The sequence below is a fragment of the Marmota flaviventris genome, chromosome 12 (genome assembly GCF_047511675.1).
Source record: "Marmota flaviventris isolate mMarFla1 chromosome 12, mMarFla1.hap1, whole genome shotgun sequence".
In the NCBI taxonomy this organism is placed as follows: domain Eukaryota; kingdom Metazoa; phylum Chordata; class Mammalia; order Rodentia; family Sciuridae; genus Marmota; species Marmota flaviventris.
The window spans coordinates 104,358,228-104,382,252 of NC_092509.1; the positions used below are offsets into that span (position 1 = coordinate 104,358,228).

Below are 24,025 nucleotides of genomic sequence, written 5' to 3' on the forward strand. Positions count from 1 at the left end.
TGCTTGGGAATCTGAGAGTGTGACACTCTTCTGTGGCAGTTGTCTCTGATCTGTGGACCTCACCGTTCCTGAACAGGATACCTGAGGTATCCCGGAGGCCCCTCGCAGGTGGGGGCTTCAAGAGCACAGCACTGGCTTTGGCTCAGTCTGGGCTGCGTCACATCATGGTGGATGGCAAGGGTGGAAACGCAGGAAGGAGCAGGCAGTGATGACATCCCCAACTGGAGCGGAGGAGAGAATGGCCCCATGCCACAGTGACCCAAGGCCCTTCTGCTAGGCCCCACCTCAAAGTTCTACTGCCTCCCGACAGTGCCACCTGGGGACCAACTGTATTCAAACTTCAGCAAAAATAGAACTAGCACAGGGGTTCCTCATTCCTTCCCAACTAAGGCTTTGTGTCTGGGACACTTGAAGGAGGCAGAGCAAACCTTGTTTCAACATAGCGAGCAGGTATTTATTGGCTGGGGACTAGTTTCCAGGTACTATTCCAGGCACCAGGGATACAGAGACAGAGAAAATATCCAAGTTCTTACAGCATTTACATTCCAATGAGGGTACATAGATGATTCCCAAATAAATATCGGCTGTGTCAGATACCATCATGTGAAAGGATGGGAGGCACAGAGTTACAGGGATTGCATTTCTGCATAGAATGATGAGGAAGCTGACATTTGAGCAGAGACTTGTGGGCGCTGAGATGTGATTACAGGTAAGGTTGAGTTCGGCCACGTATTTGCATCTGGAGGAAAGTGCTCACTTGTGGGAAGACAGTTTGGGGTTAGACTCTGGGACATCTCAGAAGGTCCAAGAGTCCTCTGGAGTGGACACTCTCCTCTTCCATCATTTCTGATGAAGCAGAAGGTAAAAGGAAAAAGGCAAAAGTAAGATAAGAAAAAAGAAGACAGAAGAAACAGGAAGAAAAGAAGAGGAGGAAGAGGAGGAGTCCTTTGAAACCAATGATGCAGACACATTAGACTTTAGAGATGATAAGTATCACATTTTTAAATAAAATGTATCAATTCTCATCTTTTTAAATAAAAACTTAGGCTTATCATGTTACCTCAGAAGTTCAATTTGTAAGAGTTATATTAGTTTTGGTAAAATATTTAGTTTAAGCCTATCTGCTCAACTAAAAGGTGCATGTGGTACTGTGCCCATTGTTGTTGTTATTTTGTTGCTACACTTTGAGAGTTGGTTTCCTTATTGAGAACATGAATAAAATGAGCTACTTTGTGTTAACTTAGTACATTGGCCAGGTCTCTGCTGTTTCTTGGCCAGGAAACAGGAGTTATTGCCCAGAGCAGGCTGCATGAAACAAAATAGAACATAAAGCCAGACCATCCTCTAGATCCTGCAGATGGTGGAGGCAGCCTAGGAATATCTATGATAACTAAGATTCTGCCTGATTTGTACTTTGATTACACGTGAAGCGCATATTTAAACAACGTTTAAAGAAGGAAATGTTTCAGGAGATGGTTTAGACCTGAAGAAGCCCATTCTGATCATGAAGTGGGAGTGGAAAGGAAGGAGAAATAGCTAATGATCTGCTGAGACCGTGACATGAATCTGAAAGGGTCTCCTTAAAAGCCTAGGAAGCAACTGATTCACCGCCCAGTGTCTGCAGGGTGCTGCAAATGATCCCCAACAGGAATGCAGGATGTGTGAAATCTCAATTTTTAAATAGCTAAGTTCCTACCAGTAGTAACCCAGAGACTCTGGCAGGAATGGTGGTTAGACCCACGCAAGGAAAACAGCAAGGAGCAGAAGGGGAAGAGCCAGGAACTTGAAGAGCTGGGTGGGCAGGCTAGGCTTCTGCATCTCCCCCACTGCACGCGTCCTCGTGGGCTTCAGTGTCCGGTCCCACTGGGTCAGGATGGCGTTCCTGGCTCCTGGCCACTTCCCTGGGCCCACCAGCCTGAACTGGTAGGGGCTGCAGGGGCCGAAGAAAACTTCCACGGCCAATCTGGGATCCGTGAGGAACAGCCACGGGATGCTGGGCTTCACCCCAATGAAGGAGGCCAGTTCGTCCATGTAAACAATGTAGTCCGTCTGTATGGTCTCGCTTTTGCCAAACCTAGAGGCAGGGGAGGAAACGCTACCGTGGGTGACCAAAGCCAAACCTTATTTAGAACAGGAACAGGGAGAGTGCCCCATCCTTTTCCTGGGGTACACCAGCATCAATCTTTGATTGCTTGTTTAGCCTACACTGAAGTTTTTTCATAGAACCTGCATATTGACCTCATTTGGAAATTCCCCAATGTTGCAGGGCAGCTGAGAAGGGCATTTTGTATCACCATTAGCAAACAGATAAACTGTCCCTTGGTCAAGTTAATCAGGGACAGAGCTGGGAGGGGGGCGTTGCCATCCCATCCCCGTGTTGGTGAGTCATTTCTATCAGGCATCTGAAGAGTCATGGCCACCTTGAAGGGTGCATGGGCCAGAGGACAGAACTCCACAGCTGGGAGCTCACAGCCTTTGATTTCTGATCATCCCTGGGTCTCTTTTCTGGGAGGTATTGCCAGAGACCCAGAGGGACACAACTGACCTTGACACGCAGATTCCCCACCTGCTAGTCACCTTGTGTCAATGTTTAATAGTAGATTTTCACTAGCTCTTCTTTGTGAGACGGATGTGGCTCATAGCTGTCACCCTGATGACCTCATTTAGGACCCTTTGAGACAACGAGTCCCACAGATTCCCACACCCCTGGACCTCTGTCAACAACAGGCTCTCTTACCATTTGAGCTTTTTCCCCATTTTCTCATCAATGTCACTCATCATGTCTTTCCTAGAAGGCAAACTACAAGTTCCTGAGAGAGATGGAAAGAAAAGACAACAGGTGAACAACTCTCATGTAGCAAGAGCCTCCCACTTTCCCTTGTTAACAAGTTAAAAGTCACATTCGTTATTTCCATTTTTTTCAGTTTAGTAAAATAAGATGCTGAAGAATTGAACAGGTGATTTCTGAGACAGACAATGATCCACTCCTCGTCTTCTCAGAACTGAGACACCTCACAATAATTCAAAACCACCGTCTGATTAGCTTTATCTTTATTCTTAAACTGATTACCAGGTGTTTCATATCAGTTTCAGGGATGATATTCTAATTTTTCAGTCATATTTTTAAGCCACACAGAGGTGAACTGGCAGGATGTTTTTTCAATATTTTTTAAAAAACCAACCAAAAAAACACTCCATAGGAAATAATTCTGCTTTGCTGGAAGAGGGAATTTCCAGCAAGTAAGATACAGAATTTAGTGAAACCTCCAGGCTCCCATGGACCACCCACAGGTCATCCTGAAAATGAAGGACATGCACTGTCCCCAAGTCACCAAGGACATAGAGGAGCCTCAGAAGACAAGATCTGACATGGAGCTGCTCACAAAGGTTCACAGAGTTCTCCGAAATAAGCCCGAATGGTTTCTGCCCAGAGACCCTTCCAATTTAGGATGGCGTCTTTGGCGATCTTGGAATCGCTTTGGATGGAATTAGAACTCCTAGCTCAGACCTGGCGGCTCAGGCCCCACTGGCACAGCTGCTCAGTGGCCCCTTCCATCACTCCTGAGAGGTGGGGTCACTGAGCAGCTGCTTCCACACCTGGGAACCCGTCTTGTCCTTGGGCAGGAAGAGATTTGGGAAGAAACTGTCTGTGTTTGTGGTCCACCAGCTGCTGCCATTGGGCTGCTTCTTACTGGCCCTGATGTCCTGGTCCTCTGGTTCTCCCAAAAGAGGCTGCTTGCTGTATTTCCTTTCTGTCCTAAGTCTGAGCGTTCCCTTTCTGTAGAGCCCAAGTTACAACTCCTGTCCTCAGAGAGTGAGTGTCTCCCTTCCTTAGGTTCCAGTCTCTCTGGGCTTGAGCCCTGAGTGGCACCAAGGGCAACCTCAAGCCATCGCCTTCCTGTCTGCTGCCTCCCTGAGCAACATCAGCCTCTGGGCAGCAGCACCCTCTGCCTGGGGTCGGGGAGTCAGGGAGTTGCAGGGAGATCACTGAGTGTGGGAGGCCTGGTGGTGAGGGGGCGCCAGGATGGGTAGAGGTAGCCTCCAAGTTCCTGTGAGTGGAAGAATCTTTAAACCCCATAAGTCATGGTAGGACCGGGAGCCTCAGATATGGCTGTAAAAGGCAGCAGGCCACTCAGCCTTTCTCATCCAGAAATTTTATGCTCAAGGTGCAACTCAACTTTATGCAATGACCTTTGACGTCCTTTGTTCCCCTCTAATCATGGGAGCCTACTTAGTCTTGTGATGAGCATCTGTACACAACTGCATAAGTTCTGTGCATCTGACCCCAGGGCCCGCCATCGGAGGACACTGATGGCCTTCCTTACCGGCCCCAGCCAAGTCTGTTGCGTCCTTTTCCTTTTATTAATAACATAGAAAGTCATTCCTCTTCTATCTTAGAAACGGACCCTGGGCCACACCTGGCACTCTCTGCCTCTGATCATGCACTGCTTCTCCTTCACGGACACACAGAGGGAAGACCATGGTAGCATCAAACCTAGCACCAGGCTGACCATGGCCATGGACACCTGAGCGGGCTGGATATGGGCTTGAAGCACCTTTTCCTATTAACCTTCCAAGTGATGTCATCCCACTGAATTTTGAAATCACAACTTTATGAAGCTGTCATGCACTTCAGATTAAGAACTCGGGTGTTCTTAAGTCTAATGAGTGACCATGGGTGGCTATCAGCTGGAAGGAATCATAAGTGACAAAAAGCTTCCCTAACAATCTCTTACTACTGCACATCGTAGTCCAACGTGATAGAGTTCAAATGGCTTATAAAATAGAGCACTGAAGAACATGGAGTCACAGATGCTCAAAACCAGATGGGATCCTTGTAACGAGGACCATGGTTTTCACAAGGACTCAATGACCTTGTCATTGGCACCCGTCCCTGAACTCTGGCTGCTTACCCTTTATGACTCGGGTTGCCCAGCGGGCCTGCAGGTCCGTTGTGGGGATGGCAGCCCCCAGAGACTGGACAAGGCCAATCACAGCCAAGGTCGACTTCTCGAGCTGAGGGGGGAAGATGCCTTTGTACAAGGTGACCTCGTTGTTCCTGCTTTTGATGATGGAGTCATCAAGGAAGGGGTAGGCGTTACTGTAGCCTGTGGCGAAGATGACACAATCGATGGCTTCAAACACCGTCCCATCCTCAAAAATGGCCGAGGTCTCTGTGAACTTTTTCACATTAGGCTTGATGGAGACCCTGCCGCAGAGGATGTGGGCAGGGAGGTCATCATTGAACACGGGCTCTTTCCTCAGGGCTCTGTAGGACATGGAGACAGCATTAGAACAGCAACATTCCCCCTGGGTCTATACAAATTGATAAGAAAGGGGACACCACCAGGATATTTTCTCTGAGCTGTGGAGTAACCAACAGTTAAAAACACAAAACCACAGGGAGGCAGCTTTGCTGACCCCGTATCTGTTTTCTGTGCTGCTCCCCTTCTCGCCCATCCCTCGCTCGTTCCAAATTCAAGCATGAACCACACCCAACCAAAACGAGGCGGTGCGCTTTATAGCCCATTCCCCCTAAATTGAGGCTTTGCCTTTACAACAGTTTCCCATCATTTGCCTTTTCTCCTTCTTTCAGAGCCCAAGTTACAATCCTATGCTCAAGAGGAGTGAGTGTCCCTCCCCTCCTTTAATTCCAGCCTCTCTGGCCTGAGACCCAAGTGAAACCCGGTGAATACTCCTATTTCCTTATAGGGAAAAGTCCTAATGTGAGAGTGCCTGCTACTTGTACTTTTTTCTTTGCTACCTACTTATTACCTGTGAACCTGGATAAAATTAAGGGTTCTTAGATTCTCTCTGCTTCATTTTTCTCGTCTGGCACTGACACTCATACCTGCCTCAGGTGGCTGGGGGACCTGAATAACATGAAGAATTTTGCAGTCTCTAGCTTGGGCTCCAGTGCTGAAAAATGTCAGCTGCTGCTCCTAGTGAACTCCAGCCTGGCCGTTGTAATACAAAGAAAGTCCAACAGGAGCAAGAAGGTGGAAGGTGGGCTAGTGCACCTGGGCTGTCACAGAGGGACGAGGCCTGAGCTCCCCCAGGTGAGGGACAGGGCACCTAGGAATCTCTTTGGCCAGGAAAGGAGGGGGCCGGTCTGAAGCTTTGGGCCCTGGAAGTCTGAAAAGAGCGAGTTCCACTATTTTTTACTCAGTAACATCCCTAGTGGACACAGATCCATCTGAGCTCACTGTGGAACTGGAGGAAGGGGCTGGTTATTATGTGGCAGCAGGTGCTATGAGAGCCACAGATAGACTCTCATGGGAGGAAACCAAGCCAGACCAAGAGACCGGTGGAATCCTGCTGGGAAACCCTGGGCTCACTGGGCTGTCACCTGCCACTCACTTAAACCACTGGCACCCACCCCACCACCACCACCGCGAGCTGCTCTCATGGGGCCACCAGAACCCGACGGCCCACTCTTCGTTTGGCTCAGCTGATTGCAGTGTGTGCACAGTGGAAGGCTCCCTCCCTCTCGAAACAGCGTCCTCCTCTGGCTTCCGGGTCATGTGCCCTCGGTTCCTTCCTGTCCACCCCCTGGGCTCCTCAGAATCCTGCTGCGGCCTTCTCCTCCTGAGGCCTTCTCCTCCTGACTTCTAAACAGTGGCACATCCCGGGACTCGGCCCCCAGCCCTCACCTCTCTGTCTACCCTCACTCTTCCAGAGGGCCCATCACATTGAACCTGAGGATTGAACCTCTGTTCCACCTTGATGTCACACTCCACCTCCTACCTGAAGCTACCAGGCATCCCGAGCTCCTCTGTCTCAGACGAGACCCCTGCTTCCCCACCGGGTTCCCCCACAGCGAGTGTCAACCCCACCCTGCTCCGTCCTCCAGCGCCTCCTTGCTCTCACACCCTTGATCCAGCCCAACAGAAGATCCTGTCTGGGTCTGCCTTGGGGCTCCCTTGGAATCTGCCACTTCTGACCCTTCACCGCCGGCAAGCCGTGTCCAAGCCCCCATCCTGTCATCTGGGTGTGATGGTAGTTCTGAACTGGTCCTTTACTGCTGCCGGCTCTGCCCTCTGCATGGGGTGGCGACCACAGCGGTGGAGTGACCTCCAGTGCAAACTTAGATCTCGTCCCTGACATGCTCAGATGCCTGTGGCTTCCTGTCACCTTGACAGTGAAGGCCACACTCCCCACAGTGCCCACTAGGTCCCACGGCTGGCTCCTCTGCAGCGTTTCTCCCCCTCCCAGGAGTCAGGTTGATCCTGTCACCAAGCCCCCAGGCAGTGGGCCATGCCCTCGCCTACACACCCCCAGGCCCATCCCTCACCTCCGAAGTCTCCCTCAAAGTCCTCTTCTGAGGCCCCCGCTGAGGACCCTGATGGAAACTGTCCTGATGGTGCGTGCCACCACCTTGCTGGCCCTTTCTTCTCATGGCAGCCTACCCACGAGGGCCACTCTTTCTAGCTCGTCGGGTTCCTGTTACTTGTTGCTGTATCCACAGGACCTAACCGGGGACTGGCAGGTAATAAATGCTCAACTGATACTTATTGAGTTAATGAATTCACTCTGAGGTTTGGTCTTTTCACTCCACATCAGAGTCATTTCTTACTGTGAGATGGGCTTGGAGGAGTTAGAGGAGCCACTGAGGAGGAAGCTCGAGATGTGGCCATAGTTCAGTGAGGGGGACCCCCTGGGGGTGTGCAATGAGAGTGTCCCCGGGGAAAGCTGTCTTGCCTTGTTTGACTTTGCCACTAAGTGAGAGGCAGCGAGCACGTGGCCAAGAACAAGGGGCTCTGGAGTCAGCAGATCTGGCTGTTTTGAATGCTGCTTCTACTTGCTGGCTGAGGGACTTTGGTAAAGTTACGAACTACATTGAACCTCAGTTTTCTTGTCTCTAAACTGGGGATGCTAATGGAGCTCTCTTCAAAGTTGTGTGGACAAAATGAGATAATACACGTTGGAGCCTAGCAGAGGCTTAAGAAGTCTCTGACGTGAATTAAGTACATAAAACATTAAGTGCTATTATCATCATCATAGGAAGGAACTGATTGCTTAAGCCTTGCGTGATTGTGCAGCCGAGTGAATCTGCTAAGGAGGATGTATGGAAATCACTCCTAAGACTGGCAGCTCTTGATCCTCTGATGTATGAAATGTGATCACTACACCAATATTTTGATTTGCTTTGTGATTACAACACACTTTCAGGGTTGTTGACACTGAAACAACTCAGCAGAAACACCACATCCAGCTACGTTACCCGTTTAGAGGCATCAAGCCGTAGTTCTCGTGCTTGAACTTTGAGTTCATCTGCTTCATGTACCACCAGTCGGAGATGGCTGTGGGCAAGCTGTTCTTGAGGAACGTCTGAAAGCGCGTGATGAACACCATGTCCCAGGGGTAGCCATCGTCCCAGACCCGGCTCAGCACCCAGGAGCCACTTCTGGAGCTGACGACGACCTGCAAACACCAAGTCAACCATGAAAGCTGCACATTTACAGTGGACGTTGCGATGCTCTTCCCCATGTCCCCTGTCGGAATGGGGTCATCACCCGGCTCCCCGGAGGTTGCTGCAGGAATCCCTCAGCACCCAGCCCTCTTTGGGAGTTGATTTGGCTGAAGTGATGGGTCTCCCTCGAGGTCTTGTGCCCTTCCTGAGTCCCCTGCAGGCAGTGACTGGCCCATGCAGGTGTAAAAGGCTCAGACCATCAGTCACCTCGACTTGGGAAAATCTCAAAGGGATCCCGAGAGCACTCCCGGGTCATTCACTGGAGCTAATCCCATCTGAGGTCAGCTGCCCTGCTGGGTGGGTGCTGGCAAGTGTTCATATTTTAACCCAGTCTTCCCTGGCTTAGGTGACGGATAACGGAATTCTAGCCATGATTCCTTGAGGGCTTCCCTGACCGCTGCCATCCACAGACAAGCAATCATGATCTAACAGCGGGGTGTTCTGAACTAAAACGCCTGCCTCCGTCCTAAAAGAAGGAAGGAATTTGGAATTGGAAAGCCATAGGCTCAAATCCTGGCTTCCTGGTGTCAGCAAGGGGAGGAGCAGTGCCTCCACAGGACATCTGTGCGAGGGCTAATTTAATGCTACCACCTTCACGACGTGGCTAATAGCACTGAGCATGTGGCACCTGCTCAGGTTTTGTTCATCCCAAACAGTGTTGTTTTTTTCTTTTCTTTTTTTTTTTAAAAAACACATTTTTATATATAGTGTCATTTAAAGGCATTTCTTATAAGGGAAGCTAGACAAATAGCAAAAGACTGAAGATCAATGAATTGAGAGCCTTGGAAATGGTCTTTCTTCCCGCTCATCGATCATGGGGACAAACCCAAATTCCACAGCACCGTGGTGGTTTCGTCATACCTTTCCTTAGCTCAGGAGGCTTCAATAATTTACCTTTACTTGTGGATAATGTCTGATTGTTTAGCCTGCTGTTGAAGTCCTTGAAAAGACGTCGTCACCCGACCCCACCCTGTCCTTCCTGACTCAGTTCCTGCAGCTACTCGGTTCTGGGCATCCGAAGACCAGAATTCCAGCTCCAGGGTTGACTCCCTGTCCGGCCTCCACGAGGACGAGGGCAGTTCTGGTCCTCAGTCCCTTTCTGTAAATGGCAGGGTGAGGCGAGCTCCCGTCGTCCCACCCTCCCAGGACTCGTCTCCACGCAGGTGTTGAGCACCGTGGTGCAGGACGCAGGTCGCCAGGGGTGACAGCCTCCATCCCGCAGCCGAGAGCGCGCGGCTCCTCCTGTCTTCACGCCTCTGCTCCCGCCCTGAGCGCTCCAAGCGCAGCGTCTGCCTCCTCCACCCTGAGCGTCCATGATCTGTCGAGTTCGGGCTCTGGTCCGCCTGCTGTGAGGCCTCCAGGTCTGCAGTCACTTAGGCACTGGGTCCTGGCATCTGCCCTTTCCTCCAGTGGCAGCCCCTACACTGCGGTCACCCGTTCTGCTGAGCTCTTGCCGTCATGTTGGATCCGCACGCGTCCGTGAGCTAGATCTTACATTCCTTGGAAGAGAGGCCGTGGGGCCGAGTTCCTGTGTTCCTCCCTGTGCCCCGTGGTGTGGTAAACAGGCACACAGGATGTGTGTTCACGCCCTGTGTCCCGTCACCATCTCCCCACTTCAGTGACCGCAGCACCATGAGGTCAAGGTGGACATGTGTTGGGGATGGCCGGGGCATCTCTTGGGATGACCCATGTTGGGGACCTATGACATCTGGAGATGTGATTCCTATCTCTGGGATTCCGAGTGCCAACCCTTACAGAATCTGCCCAAGCTAGCAGGTGACGTCTGTATGAGCTCATTCCCTGAGGACCCATGTCACCATCTTCTCCATCTTCCCCTGCCTCTCCTCAGCTCGTCCTTCCCAAACCCCTGAGCTGCAGCCACAGGACTGTGAGACACTGAGCCCCTTGCTTCAAGACCTTCTGACGTCTGCCTCTCTCAACTTCTAGTTCTCAGCATACAGGTCATCAGGGCAAAGGGTCCCAGGTCCTTCCAGTTGCCCCAGGAAGTAGGTGGCCTCCGCTGATGGCCTGGTGACAGGCTGTCTCTTGATTTTCTAGTCCTTTCACAGCTTTAACTTGCACATTTGAGCATTTACTTATTCCATGTGTCTTTTTGCACTAGACGGAGTTCCATGTAAGGCCAATGTCTGCTGTGTTTCTCGCTCCCTCCAACATGCACCCCAGTGCCCGGCACCCAGGAGGCTTCCCACAGATACCCTCGGATGCAGCACGAGGAACCTGAGACTCAGAGGCAGTGAACAAGTTGCCCACGAGTCTCAGAGTCATGACCTTGACCCTGAATCCACTCCAGTTTTAGAGGAGTCAATCAGACAGGTGTGAGGCACCAATGTGTTGAAGAAAGACCACTGGGCCAGGTGTGGTGGTGCACACCTGTAATCCCAGCGGCTCGGGAGGCTGAGGCAGGAGGACCGTGAATTCAAAGTCAGCCTCAGCAAAAAGCAAGGCACTAAGCAACTCAGTGAGACCCTGTTGCTAAATAAAATACAAAATAGGGCTGGGGATGTGGCCGGGTGCCCCTATGTTCGATCCCTGGTAGTCCCCCCAACACCAAAAAAAAAAAAGATTGTTGGATGCCAGCATCGCTCCTTGCCCCCGCCTGTCACCTAGGAAGCTGGGCCTTGTGAAATACCTCTTAGCTTTCACCAGGTGCCCCCTCCCCATTGCAGACCCCACCTCTCCATGTCGTCATGTGCTTCTGTGCTGGCCCTGGTTGTGTGGGGTGGTACCTTTTCAGCCATGCGACTGAGCTCTATGGCAATGTCAGAGCCTGAGTTCCCCAGGCCAATCACCAGCACTCGCTTCCCCCTCCACAGGCCCGGGTCCTTGTACTCCCTGCTGTGGAAGCACTGGCCCCCGAAGTGCTCCAGACCTGCGCGACAAGTGGGAGACGTTTCCATTAAAATGTCAAACTCCTTTAACCAGGCGGGCAAAGCCACAGAAAGGAGGGATTTTAATGTTCCATTAGATAGAGCAGGAATGTCCTTTTACCTTGGCATTTTATTTGAAGGAAAAAGACACTTGGGTATGGGTAGAGTGTGTCCCCCAAAGGATCCCGTGCTGGGAGTCTGGTCCCCAATGTGGCGGGGTGAGAGGAGGTGGGACCCTCAAGAGGGGGGCCATGAAGGAGGAAATGTGACCCCTGGGGGCGCTGCCCCTGGAAGGGGGTAGTGCTAGTCTGGTGGAGTGTTTAATTCCATGAGAGCAAGCCAGGCTCCCCAATCCCTCTTGCTTCTGTCCCACCACGGAATCTACTCTTTTGGCAAATGGCTGGCTCCCTTTCCATTTCTGCCCTGTGTGATGGTGCAGCCAAGGGTCCCTTGCTAGAATGCTAGCACCATGACACTTGGATGTTCCAGCCGGAATCATGAGCCAAATGCACCTTTATTTAATAATGTGTCCAGCCTCAAGTATTCTATTATAGCAACAGAAGTCATAGTAATACAGACATCATTAGTTTATTCCTTTTTGTCAAATTTGTAGATGGTGGCCTACATTTCAGACTCACCTGGAAAGGAGTCTTTTGGTAGATTGGGGTATACATGATGTCCAGAACAGATCATAACAGCATCAAAGACAGCCGACTCTTTTTTACCGTTCTTTTCAGTTTCAACATCCCATTGGCCAGTAGTTGAGAAATCAGGACGCTTACTTATACTGGATACAAGTGTCTGAGAGAAATACAGAAAGAAAACCTTCTTTTCTATACTCATAGGTAGATTTGGAAGAAATAGTATGAAAAATACTCTTAATAGATAGTGGCTTAGGAAAAAAAATTCATTAGTAAGATTCATATTCAAAATTCAAAATTCTCTTCAAAGAAATAAAAACATGACATGTGGCGTGGGTGTGTGCTTTTTTATTCTCGCACGGTTTCTAGCGTACCTCCAGTACTTTCTGCAGTGCAAGAAGGACACCCTTTGAGATATAACAGTGAGTTCAGTCATAGTTCACAAGAGGCACATGCCACACAGAAGCACGCTGGTAGCTAGCACTCTTTGCAACAGCAGCCGCATCCTAACCTCTAGACATTTCACTGTTAATATTAGTGTTGTATGAAAGCGAGAGACACCGTCTGTATCTCAGGCTTTCTTAGGTGTCAGAGTTGCCTAGAAAGCTTGTAAAAGCACACGTCCAGATCTCTGGTTCAGTGGGCCGAGGGAGAAGGTCTAAACCTCCCTGGGCCTCCCAGGGGAGGGGAGGTTGCTGGGACTGTGCGGAGCAGCTCCAGTCCCCGTCATCGGTGAACCTTTAGTCATGGCTAAATGGCTGCCTGCTCCTTCTTTTTAAAAAATCTTTCAATTCTTCTGGTTATATTGAAAGGATAATTTTTTATTTGGTGTTAATTGTTCTTAGAGATTTTATTATGCAGTATTCCATACATATGAGAGAACACACACATATGTGTGACACTCTACTCAAGAAGTAATATAATAGGACGGTCACATATGAACCCATCAGATCTTGTACCTCATTCTTTAGAATCACATTATTTATTTATCTATCTACCTACTTATTTAGGCTCTTGTAAATCATACCTGTTTTGGATCATCGTTTCTGTTTGCTGTTGGCTTACAGAAATGTAATTGATTTCTGTATGTTGAGTTTATAGGCTACTTCCTTGCCTAACTTTTTTGTATTTCTACGAATTCTAATATTTTGTAGATTCCTTTGGATTTAGTACACAGACGATCATATCATCTACAATAATGATGCTTTTCTTCCAAGTTGGGTCATTCCTTTTATTTTTCTTTATTTACTCCATTGTTTCTTAAATTTCAGATTATTGAAGAGCAGCAATAGGAGTCCTCTCCTTCTGGATTTTGAGGGAAATGTTTCTGTTTGCTCTTCAGCACATAACTGTCCATTAGTGATATCGTATGCACAACATATGTAATTTAAGAATTTCCAGCAGTCACATTTAAAAGTGAAAAAATGTATAATTTAACCTGATATAGCCACTACAGTAGACTTTCAGTATGTAATCAAAATAAAATTTGTTAGTGAAGTAGTTCATATTTTTTCATAACAAGATGTTGGAATCCAGTGTGCGTTTTACACTTCAAACACATCTTTTTCCAGTGTGACTGGAGGCTGCCATATTGAACAGTGCAGACTGAAGACAATGTTCATGGATATTTTGAGGGGTCAAGAAAAGTCCCTTCTAATCTTGGTTTGGTGAGAATTTTCTCCTTTTTTTTAAATCTTTCTTTCAAACACAAATGGGTGTTGAGTTTAAGTGAATGTCTTTTTTGAATTTGTTAAACATATGATTTTCTTCCTATGATAGGTTTTTATAGTGGATTACATCTTTATATTTTATAATATTAAAATCTTGCATCCTTAGACCAAACTCAATTCAATAAAGACTGTTAATCTTTTAAAATACTCTGTTGCTATCGTTTTTGAAGGACTTTGGGATTGATTTTCCGGAGGGAGGCTGGCCTATAATTTTCCTATTTCATATTTACATTTTCTGCATTTGATTTTTTTTTTTTTTTGAGAGAGAGAGAGAGAATTTTTTAATATTTATTTTTTAGTTTTTGGTGGACACAACATCTTTATTTTATTTTTATGTGGTGCTGAGGATCGAACCCAGCACCCTGTGCATGCCAAGGAAGTGCGCTACTGCTTGAGCCACATCCCCAGGCCAATTTGATTTTTTTTTAATTTGTTTTTAGTTTAAAAAAATTTTTGGACCTTTATTTCATTTATTTAAATGTGGTACTGAGAATCGAACCCAGGGCTTCACACATGCTAGGCAAGCGCTCTACCACTGAGCCACAACCCCAGCCTTCTGCATTTGACATTAACGTTATAATGTTATAGGTGAGTTTGGAAAACACCTATTTTTAACTTCCGAAGGAATTTGTAATAATTTGTAACAATAACTGAAATAATTTGCCCATTGCAAATTTGAAAGTACTCATCTATGGAACTATCTTCTTACTTTCTTTATGGAAGATTTCTAATTTCTGAGTCAAAAATTATAAATCACCAAATACTTATCAGGCTTTCTACTTCTTCTTGAGTGAATTTTGGTATGTTAAAAAAGATTTTAAGGGGTTGGAGTTGTGGCTCAACAGTAGAGCACTCACCTAGCACATGTAAGGCCCTGGGTTCTATCCTTGGCATCACATATAAATAAATAAAATAAAGGTATTGTATCCATCTACAATTAAAAAACATTTTTAAAAAGATTTTAAAGATTTGAACAAATTAAAATATTATTTAGCAAACACTTTTATAGTATTCTGGTTATATTTTTAAATTTTACCTATATCTATTCTGTCTACTTTTTCTTTCTCAATGTTATTTGTTTGTCTTGGCTCATTTTTTTCCAACTATTTGTCTGTTGCTTATTTTATTAGACTTTTCAAAGGATGTACTTTAAATTTTGCTTTCTATTTAATTAATACTTTATTATCACTTTCATTCTATGTTCTTTGGGTTCATTATGTTTTTCTTCTATAAATGTCTTAAAATTCCTTAACTTATGACTTTTAAACCTTTCTCACTTTCTATTGCAAACATTTAAGTTTATAACTTCATGAAAGGATAGCTCAAGTACTAATGCATACAGTCTAAATATTCAGTTCTAGATATTTAAAATTTTCATTAAATTTCTTCTTTGACCCATATGTTATTTAGAAAAAATGTTTTTTTCTTTTCTTTTTTTTTTTTTTTGCTGTTGTTGTTATTGTTTGTGACAGCAATTGAACACAGGGGTGGTTAACCACTCAGCCATATCCCCAACCCTTTTTATTTTTTATTTGAGACAGGGTCTCACTAAGTTGTGTAAAGCTGGCCTCAAGCTTGCAATCCTCCCACCTCAGCCTCCTGAATCACTGGTATTACACGTATGCACCAGTCACCTGACTAAGAGTCTTTAATTTCTAAATTTCTGGATATTTTGCATTTATTTATTTGTTATCGATTTCTAAGTTAGTGCCATTTTGGTCCAAGAATTTTATGTAGTCAAATATTTGTAAATTTCTCATATGTTATAGACAATAAGTTATGTTCTCTGAATCTAGGATTGGAGAAGCCACCCTATTTAAAATGTCAAATAGGAAAAGAATACTTAAAAGAAAAATGGAACTTCTTCATCAGGACACCTAAGGTTAGCTATTTCTTACCTCAAATTGTATGTGTTTTAGAAGGCCCTTTTCTCTGGCAAATGAGGTGATGTATTCCTGTAGCTTGCGGTTGTGCATGAAGACGGGGAAGTCCTCAGGATAGGGGAAGTCTGGAAAGCACATCATCTCCTTGGAAGAGTTTGCAAAGACTGATGGGTAGATGCTCGCCCTGCCCTCCTCCACACGTTCCTGTGAGTGAAGGAAATTGGTACCTGAGTGGACTGATCGTATTCACAGTTCTGCGCAATCACACAGGTGAGTTGGCCTTCACCCACAGGGAGACTCAGTAAGACCACACAGAAGTCAACTTCACTTGAGCAAATCTTCCACAGAATGTGGAAGGACGTGCTTTTCTTCACATATTTTCTTTCTAAGGGAACTAGTTTCATTATGTCCTTTAAGAAATATATAACTAGAATCATTTTATCTCCTCAAGACATTAAACATGGTGATGGGTGTTTTCCAAATTTCAATCTTGAATGATTTCAATGTGTCACCTCATGAGCATGAGTGGTCAGTTTATAAATGAGTGTTCAATGTATAACAGCAAACAGTGACAGGTGGTTGCCAACTGCCAACTATTTATGAGATATGTAAATGTTAACACTTTAAAATGTAATCTTTTAAAAATTGTGCTTTCCACCACATATAAAGTATCTATTTTGAACCAAACACATTGCATTTATGGTACTTACGTAGGCAACAAAGTTTTAACTTTCAGAAATGAAAAAGTATCCAAATTGGTTCTACTAATTCTGAGAATCTATAGAAAAAAACTACCCTTCTAAAATCTTAGAGAGGCCATGAAGTGATGATGGAGAAAGAAAAAGAACATTAAGGAATGATAGTGACGAGAAGATCGGGACCCCGTGTTGTGGTTCTCATCTTGGCCACATGCTGCAATCAACTGGGGCACTTTACAAAACAGAGTCTGTCCCACTCTGAGAGTGTTGGCCAGGAGCTTTAAATGCACCCAAGGAGCTGTTCAGCGAAGGCTGGCAGTCCCAGTGCAGAGTGAACAAACAGAAGTCAAAGGTCACTGTGCGAGACTCCTGCAACACACCTGTTAGAGCTGTGAGCTCTGCATGCAAGACAGTGACACGAGTGAAGGCATCAAACGGAAAATTCATCTTAGGTTAAGAAGAGACGAACCTGATACGGCTCTGCGGAGCCACCAAGGCACTCTGTGACCACACCACAGCTGCAGTGCCTTTCTATCTCAGCAGCTCCCCCAACAATAAATCAGCAAACTGGATTTTGATGAAAGATCAACTGCAGAACTTCCTGTTGCTGGTTCAAATGACAAGTACCAAGCACTGGGAATCTCTAATTAGGGTTCATGCAACTCACAGCTCTTAGGACCCCCCAGAATATGAATGTTTAGTACAAATTAGAATGTTGCACACATGCCCAAAGCCAGCATGTCTGCAGCCTGGTAAGTAATTCAGTGAATCCAGGAAGTTTGACAGAAGCTATATCAATAAAATTAGAGAATAAACATCAAGGAATAAGTTGATACAATTTGAGCATCTCAACCTGAAAATGCAAAATCTGAGAAGCTTTCAAATCTGAAACTCTTCAAATGCCAAACGCAGGTGGGAAATCCACAACTGTCCTTACATGATGTGTTGCAGATGAAACACAGGAACAGTAAAATATTGCACAGCATTGCCTTTTCACTACATGTGTAAGGTGCACATTAGGAACAGATGAATTTTGAGTTTAGACGCAGATCTCATCTCCAAGGCATCTCATTGTATATATGCAAATATTCCAAACTCTGAAAAAAATCCACCCTAAAACCTTCTGATCCCAAACATTTCCAACAATAGACATTCCTCCTATTTGTAAACTAGAAAAGATACAGAGGAAGTTAAGAAAGGGTGAATGCAGAGAAAAGAGCCCCATCCATGAAACTTCTTGCCTATATCCTTGAAATTCACCGATACATTGTTTGGAGAGCTCTGAGAAAGAAAGACATTTCACCTGTGGCCTGGTCATAAAGCACCTTATTTCATCTGTGCTCAAAGGATAGGGAACTATGATATTTGGGTTTGAATCAGGTTTAGAAGAACTAGGTGGGCAGAGGAAAGTGCTCTAGGAAATAGCAGCAAATGTCAACTGTCAGCACCCTTAGTTTCTCACACTTAAATGGCGTCTGATGCCTTCTGAAAGAAAAGACAGTTGAGAGATTGTAAAATGCTGACTTCAGAAATTCAAGGTAATGAAAATGTAAAACTGTTGGAATTTGGAAATACCACCTGGGTACAGGGGTGTGGCTGCAGAGTCCTAGGTGGCTGAGAAGCACTGCTGTTCCCACAGCATTTGTGATCTGTAACCCCCTGGTGGGGGTGAAAGAGTTAGGAACCCCTGAGTAAGGGACTCCATTCATTTCTTGTGGCTACTGTAGTAAATTACCATCAGCACGGTGGCCTAAAGAACAGGATTGGTTTTCCTGCAGTTCTGGAGGCCAGCATCAGAAATCAGCATCTCTGGGCCCCAAAGTCAGCAGGGCCATGCTGGTTTCCAGAGGCTCAGGAGAGGACCCACTCCTTGCCCCTCAGAGCTCTGGTGCACACCAGCATTCCTTGGCTTCTTTGTGTCCAGATGCATATATATATATATATATATATATATATATATATATAGAGAGAGAGAGAGAGAGAGAGAGAGAGAGAGAGAGAGAGAGAGGATTGAACCCAGGGATGCTTTACCACTGAACCACACCCCCAGCCCTTTTTTGTTTTTTATTTAAAGACAGGGTCTCACTAAGTTGCTTAAGGCCTCACTAAGTTGCTGGGGCTGGCTTCAAGCTCACAATCCTACTGCCTAAACCTCCCGAGTTGCTGGGATTGCAGGTGTGTTCCACTGTGCCTGGCTCCATCTCGATATTTTAAACTTAATCCCAGCACAAACATCCCTTTCTCTTGTAAGGCAACTTCCACAGGCCCCAGGGATTAGGACGTTTGATGAGTACATTTGTGCTTATCTGCTGGTGGATTTCCATGATGGATGATGGAGACGGGCACTTATTTTGTCACACAGCTGTCTCATTAATTATGTGGTTTTACAAGGCCAAAGTCAGTACCTGAAATGCCTTAATTTTTAAATCCAAAAAAAAAATTTCAATTATACACATTGATAGGGTTCAGTGTGATGATTCAATACATGTATACACTGTGTAATGATCAAATCAAAGCAGTTAAAATTTCCATTTCTTTATACTTTTTTTTTTTTTTTAATAGGATCATGCAAAGTTTCCCAGGCTGACCTCAAATACCTGAGTAGCTGGGATCACGGGCGTGCACCATAATGCCTGGCTTGACATTTTAAATGACCTTGAGACTGATGTGTAATAATGGTGCACATCCCAGGTTGATATTTCAGTGTGCGGGTGTTATACATGCTGTTCAAGTCGGGGTGATGAACTTCCCGTCTCCTTGTCGTTACTTTGTGTTTAGAGCCTTCAACTCCTCTATTCCAGTAACCCATAGATATAGAATAGGGCATCGTGAGCTGTAGCTCCCACACTGTTCTGTAGAACACTACAACTTATTACTTCTAATTGTGTGTGGGTGCCTGTTCTCAAACTTCCTATGTTCTTCCCAGCCTCCTGGAATCACTACATACATTATGATTTTTTTTTTTAAATATCCACAAATGAGAAAAAACAGCAGAATTTGTCTGTGTCTGATGACTTCACTTAATATAACGTCCTCCAGTTCCTTACATTTTGCTGCAAATGAGAGGCTATCATTCTTTATAAGGCTGAATAATGTTCACTATGTATATACAGCACATTTTCTTTCCCCATTCACCTGCTATTGGATATACCTAGGCTGGTTCTTGAAGTGTTTTTGTGTGTTTTCTTCTCGTACTTTTATGGTGCTAGGTCTTACAGGTTAGGTCTTTGATCCACTTTGAGTTTCATTTTCAAAGGGCAAGAGGGGTCAAGTTTCAAGATTATGCATGTGAATACCAGTTTGCAAAACACCTTTTACTAAAGAAGCTGTCCCTTTTCCAACCAATAACGAGGTTGCTGAGAAAGAAATCATGAGAGGAGTCTCATTTACAACAACAACAACAACAACAACCTATGTATAAATTTTTTAAAACTTTTTTTTTTACTTGTAGATGAACACAATATCTTTGTTTTATTTGTTTATTTTTTTATGTGGTGCTGAGGATCAAACCCAGTGCCTCATACACGCAAGGCAAGCGCTCAACCACTGAGCTACAACCCCAAGACCTCTTCAATCAAAATGGCACACAGTCTCATGAAAGAAATTAAACAGGAATTCTCAAAAATACACCTCCCATGTTCGTGGATGGGAAGAATTAAATGTTAAAATGTCCATACTACCCAAAGCAATTTACAAATTCAGTGAAATCCACATCAAAATACCAATGTCATCCCTCACAGAACTAGAGACAATAATCTAAAATCCACATGGAAGTGCAAAAGACCTTGAGTAGCCACACCCTGATCCTGAGCAAAAAGAATAAAGCTGGAAGGGTCTGGTCACCAACTTCAAAGTACACTACAAAGCTGCAGCATCACCGAGACCATGGCATTGGCATGACTACAGACTCAACCAAGGGAACAGGACAGAGCGCCCAGAAATGACCCCAGCTCCACAGCCAAACAATTCTCGGCAGAGGTGACCACCCAAGAGCAAAGGCCCCCGAAACTTTAAAGTCTGTGGACAGAATCACTAGGAGGACCTTTGGTAGCCTCGGGTTTTCTAAATGAGTGAAATAATTATATGCGTGTATTATATAAACCTAACTAATATTTGACCCTGGATTTTATATCCAAATGGCGGTTATTAATGATTTGCCCAGAGGTGAGTTCTGGCACACAAGGCCAACTTCCAAAGGTAGCCTGTTGCCTAGGTGACCTCTAACTTGAGAGGAGTTTGCTTCCCAGCCTGACGTAGTTTGTGGATCCCAGTAGGGATTTTAACTACCAGGCGGCCAGTTAGGAAGCCGTGTTCCACAGTGTGCTGCTTACCTCCCCTCTGCTCGCCCTGCCTCCTGCACCCTCGCCCACTCACCGAGAACTTCCACAGGCCACCCACGTCATCGCTCCTCTCGAAGCAGATGGGCTCCAGCCCCTCCTCCAGACAGCTCCTGATGGCAGCCAAGCCACTGACACCGGCTCCCACGATGGCCACTCTCCGCCCCATGGCTGCCTGGGCAAAGGACATTGATTGCATCAGTATTCCTGAAAACGTATTTTTTTTGTGTTGTTTTTTGGCATAATAAAAATCTTTCCTTTTGCACCCAAGTATGAAAAAAAAAAAGACTTCAGAACTCTGGTTAGTAATCAAACTATATTCTGTATGTCTCTAATTTCCAAAGAAAATGTTTTCTTCCAAGACATGAAACACTTTTAGTCTAATCTCCAAAACTGAGAGACTGATGATCCATCATATATATATATAATTTATATACAGATAATTTTTCTTTTTTTGTGTTTGGCCTTTTGTTATTCACTCTTACCAAAGACAATGAGCAGAAGAAAGGAAAGGAGAGTCACAACTAAGCCACACACCCAGCACCCAGCCACCTCCTGTGCATGAAGGCCTGAGTGAAGAAACCAGTATTCATGTGTGTGTGTGTGTGCGTGGCCACCCTCAGTACCATGGAGAGTTGTTTCCAGGCCTCCACCCCACCCTGGACACCCAAATCTGCAGATTCTCAAGTCCCTTATATGAAATGGCCTAGTATTGTATCTAATCCATGCACCTCCTCCTTGATACTTTAAATCATTGATGTTACTTTTAATATCTGATATTATGCAAGTGCTATGTGTATAACTGTGCCCTGTATTGTTTAAGGAAGAATGACAAGAAAAAAGCCTTGTGTGTGTTGGGACCAGATCCAGCCATCAGAGGACCACCCATCCATGGTTGGATGAATCCTCAGGTGTGGAACCTGCAGACGCAGGGGCCAGCTACACACACACACACACACACACACACACACACACACACTCACACCTGCCTTCTCATTCTACTTGACGTAGACTGGGGGGTCTACATCTCCACATGCCATGGAGCCAGCCCCTTCCTTCTTGATGACATTCTTCCTATTCTTCCTTTTCTCTGAAAAGAGAAAGGTTGTTCCTGACCACAACTTCTTCCCACTGGCTGCTCCCTGCCTCCATTCTCGTCTAAAACTTACACTTCCTAGCCTTCCCTGTTCCTGAGCCTATCGTTAGACCCCACTACTACTTCTCTCTCTATTTCTTACTTTCTAGACAAAGTCACCAAAGTGTATAAAAACAAAACCCAGAATCTGCCTGGACCGGATGTCATTCTCCTCCCAGCCACACATCGGCCAAACCCACAGCTGTGCCCCTTCACGTACCAAGCTGCCGTTCAGCCCTTCACAACACCAGTCCTTTCCTCCTCTCGCCTTTTCTCTGTCTTCTTCTGTATGTCCAAGTCCTGTCTGTCCTGGGTGATTTTTAAGAGCAAATGCTCCACTGGACTCAGATTCTGGAGGGGTTATTGGAAAGGGAGGAGCTGTTCTTAAAGAGGTAGGGATTTCCTTGATCCTCTAAAAACAAGCACACCCCATCCTGTGACATGTGGGGCGTAGGGCCTGTCTCTGGTCTCCCGGCCCCACATTCCTGTCAGTCCTGGTGAACATAAGCTAGGGGAGTGCCCCAGGCTCCTGGCTCCAGGAGTCAGCCTGTTCCTCCCTCCCAGGTGGTTTGTCATTGTCCCCTCAAATCCCATAATGTGGGGTTTCAAAGCTCACATTTTTTTTTTTTAGAGAGAGAGAGAGAGAGAATTTTTTAATATTTATTTTTTAGTTTTCGGTGGACACAACATCTTTATTTTATTTTTTTTTTAATGTGGTGCTGAGGATCGAACCCAACGCCCTGCGCATGCCAGGCGAGCGCGCTACCACTTGAGCCACATCCCCAGCCCTCAAAGCCCACTTTCTTTTCATTGTTCCTAGTTCCTTAGTGGGGCGCTCACAGTAGCCCATCAAAGGCTCTGGGAAGTTAGGCTCTGAGCTGAGAGAGCCAGCAGCAAAGGTGGCTTTTCTCTGCCACATAAACTACTCTTAGATTGGAAGTCACAAGGACAAGTGGGGCCAAACTTGGCCACCAGTTAACTAGGCTTCAGAAGAAGCACATGTTCAAGTGAACCATTGCTCAGGGGTTTTGAGGATCTTCTGAGGAATGAGCAGACTTACAAGCTTCAAACTAAGAGCTTGCAACTGGGTCTTGAAAGAATTTCATGGGAATTTCCAAATGAAAATTGAGATGCCTCTTGCAATTCAATTTGCCCCTATAGTGCTCCCTCTAGTGGACAAAGGTATTCACTGCAATCCTGTTCCCCCCAGGTAGGAGGCCTGGTGGGGACTGCACCTTTCCAACTGTTGACTCACCTGCTTACTCAGAGGTGAACCTCAACCAGCTGCAATAGTGACCAAGAGAGATGTAAAATGAAGGTTTGAAGGTTAAACAAATAAATAAACCAAGGCCCAAAATTTGTAAATAACAATAGATGTGCATTAGTCTGAATGTTGTGTACATTACCATCAAGATGAGTTTGCTCTAAGAAAGTCTCTTGAGTTCTGCTTTATGAGGTCATTGATTTCCCAAAATGGGTGTTCTTATTCAGACATATGTACATTAATAGAATAACAAAGTAGAATTCATATTTCCAGGTGCATTTCACGCCTAAGGAGTGTTGTTGAAGGGTAAATATGGAAAGAATTTCTTTTTCTTAAAAAGAAAATGTTTGCCATTTTGCATACACAAAATTATCCTGAGAAGGAATTTAAAGTGACTTATGCTCAACCCTTGACTGCCATGGGTCTGGGATTTTATGGTTGAAACTGGGCGGTGTGTTCTTGAGGGGTCAGGAAGTCAAAGGCATTGAACCAGACTCTTCAGAGAGCATAGAGAAGGAGCTAGAAAAGCTAATCTGGCCTCGTTGGAGAGGTAGGAGAGTCCCAAACAGGAGAAAACCCCAGGATTCAGAGGGAGAGGCAGACAGCACCAAACAGATTGTGAGTGAAGGGAGAAGGCCTGGGGACTAATGCTGTTGAGGTTAATATTGATATAATTCTTGAATGTACCAGGAGTCAGCCTAGCCTTCTGAGGATTTGATGAAGATAATGGTCAGAAGCCTGTGTGCACTACACACAGCAGCTACCTTCACGGAATGGAAACCACTAGCAATCTGAAGAGAACTCCGTTAGAAGACTCATTCCAAGTTATAGTGGAAATTTTCAAAATGGCTTTCAGGGTTGTTCTGCTTGAGTGAACACACATACTGAACCTGAGTATCACACCATCAGTAGATGGAACTAAATACAATACATATTTTTTTAAATGATATGTATGTAAATGCCTTATATTCTTGAA

General features: G+C 45.6%; 1 protein-coding gene across 2 annotated transcripts; it reads right to left on the minus strand.

Moving 5' to 3' along the window:
• Window positions 1–449: 449 nt before the first annotated feature.
• LOC114092418 (flavin-containing monooxygenase 3-like) lies at window positions 450–22,113 on the minus strand. 2 transcript variants are annotated; one of them, XM_027934999.2, is made up of 9 exons: window positions 22,006–22,113; window positions 20,688–20,821; window positions 15,631–15,819; window positions 12,000–12,162; window positions 11,221–11,363; window positions 8,225–8,424; window positions 4,914–5,269; window positions 2,738–2,810; window positions 450–2,074 (listed from the first exon to the last, which is right to left on the minus strand). In XM_027934999.2, the coding sequence occupies exons 2-9, from the start codon at window positions 20,817–20,819 to the stop codon at window positions 1,732–1,734; spliced, it is 1,599 nt and encodes a 532-aa protein (XP_027790800.2). In that variant the 5' UTR covers window positions 20,820–20,821; window positions 22,006–22,113; the 3' UTR covers window positions 450–1,731. The 2 variants fall into 2 exon arrangements, with proteins under 2 accessions (XP_027790800.2, XP_071475858.1); XM_071619757.1 differs by having other exon boundaries at window positions 20,688–20,825.
• Window positions 22,114–24,025: the final 1,912 nt, after the last annotated feature.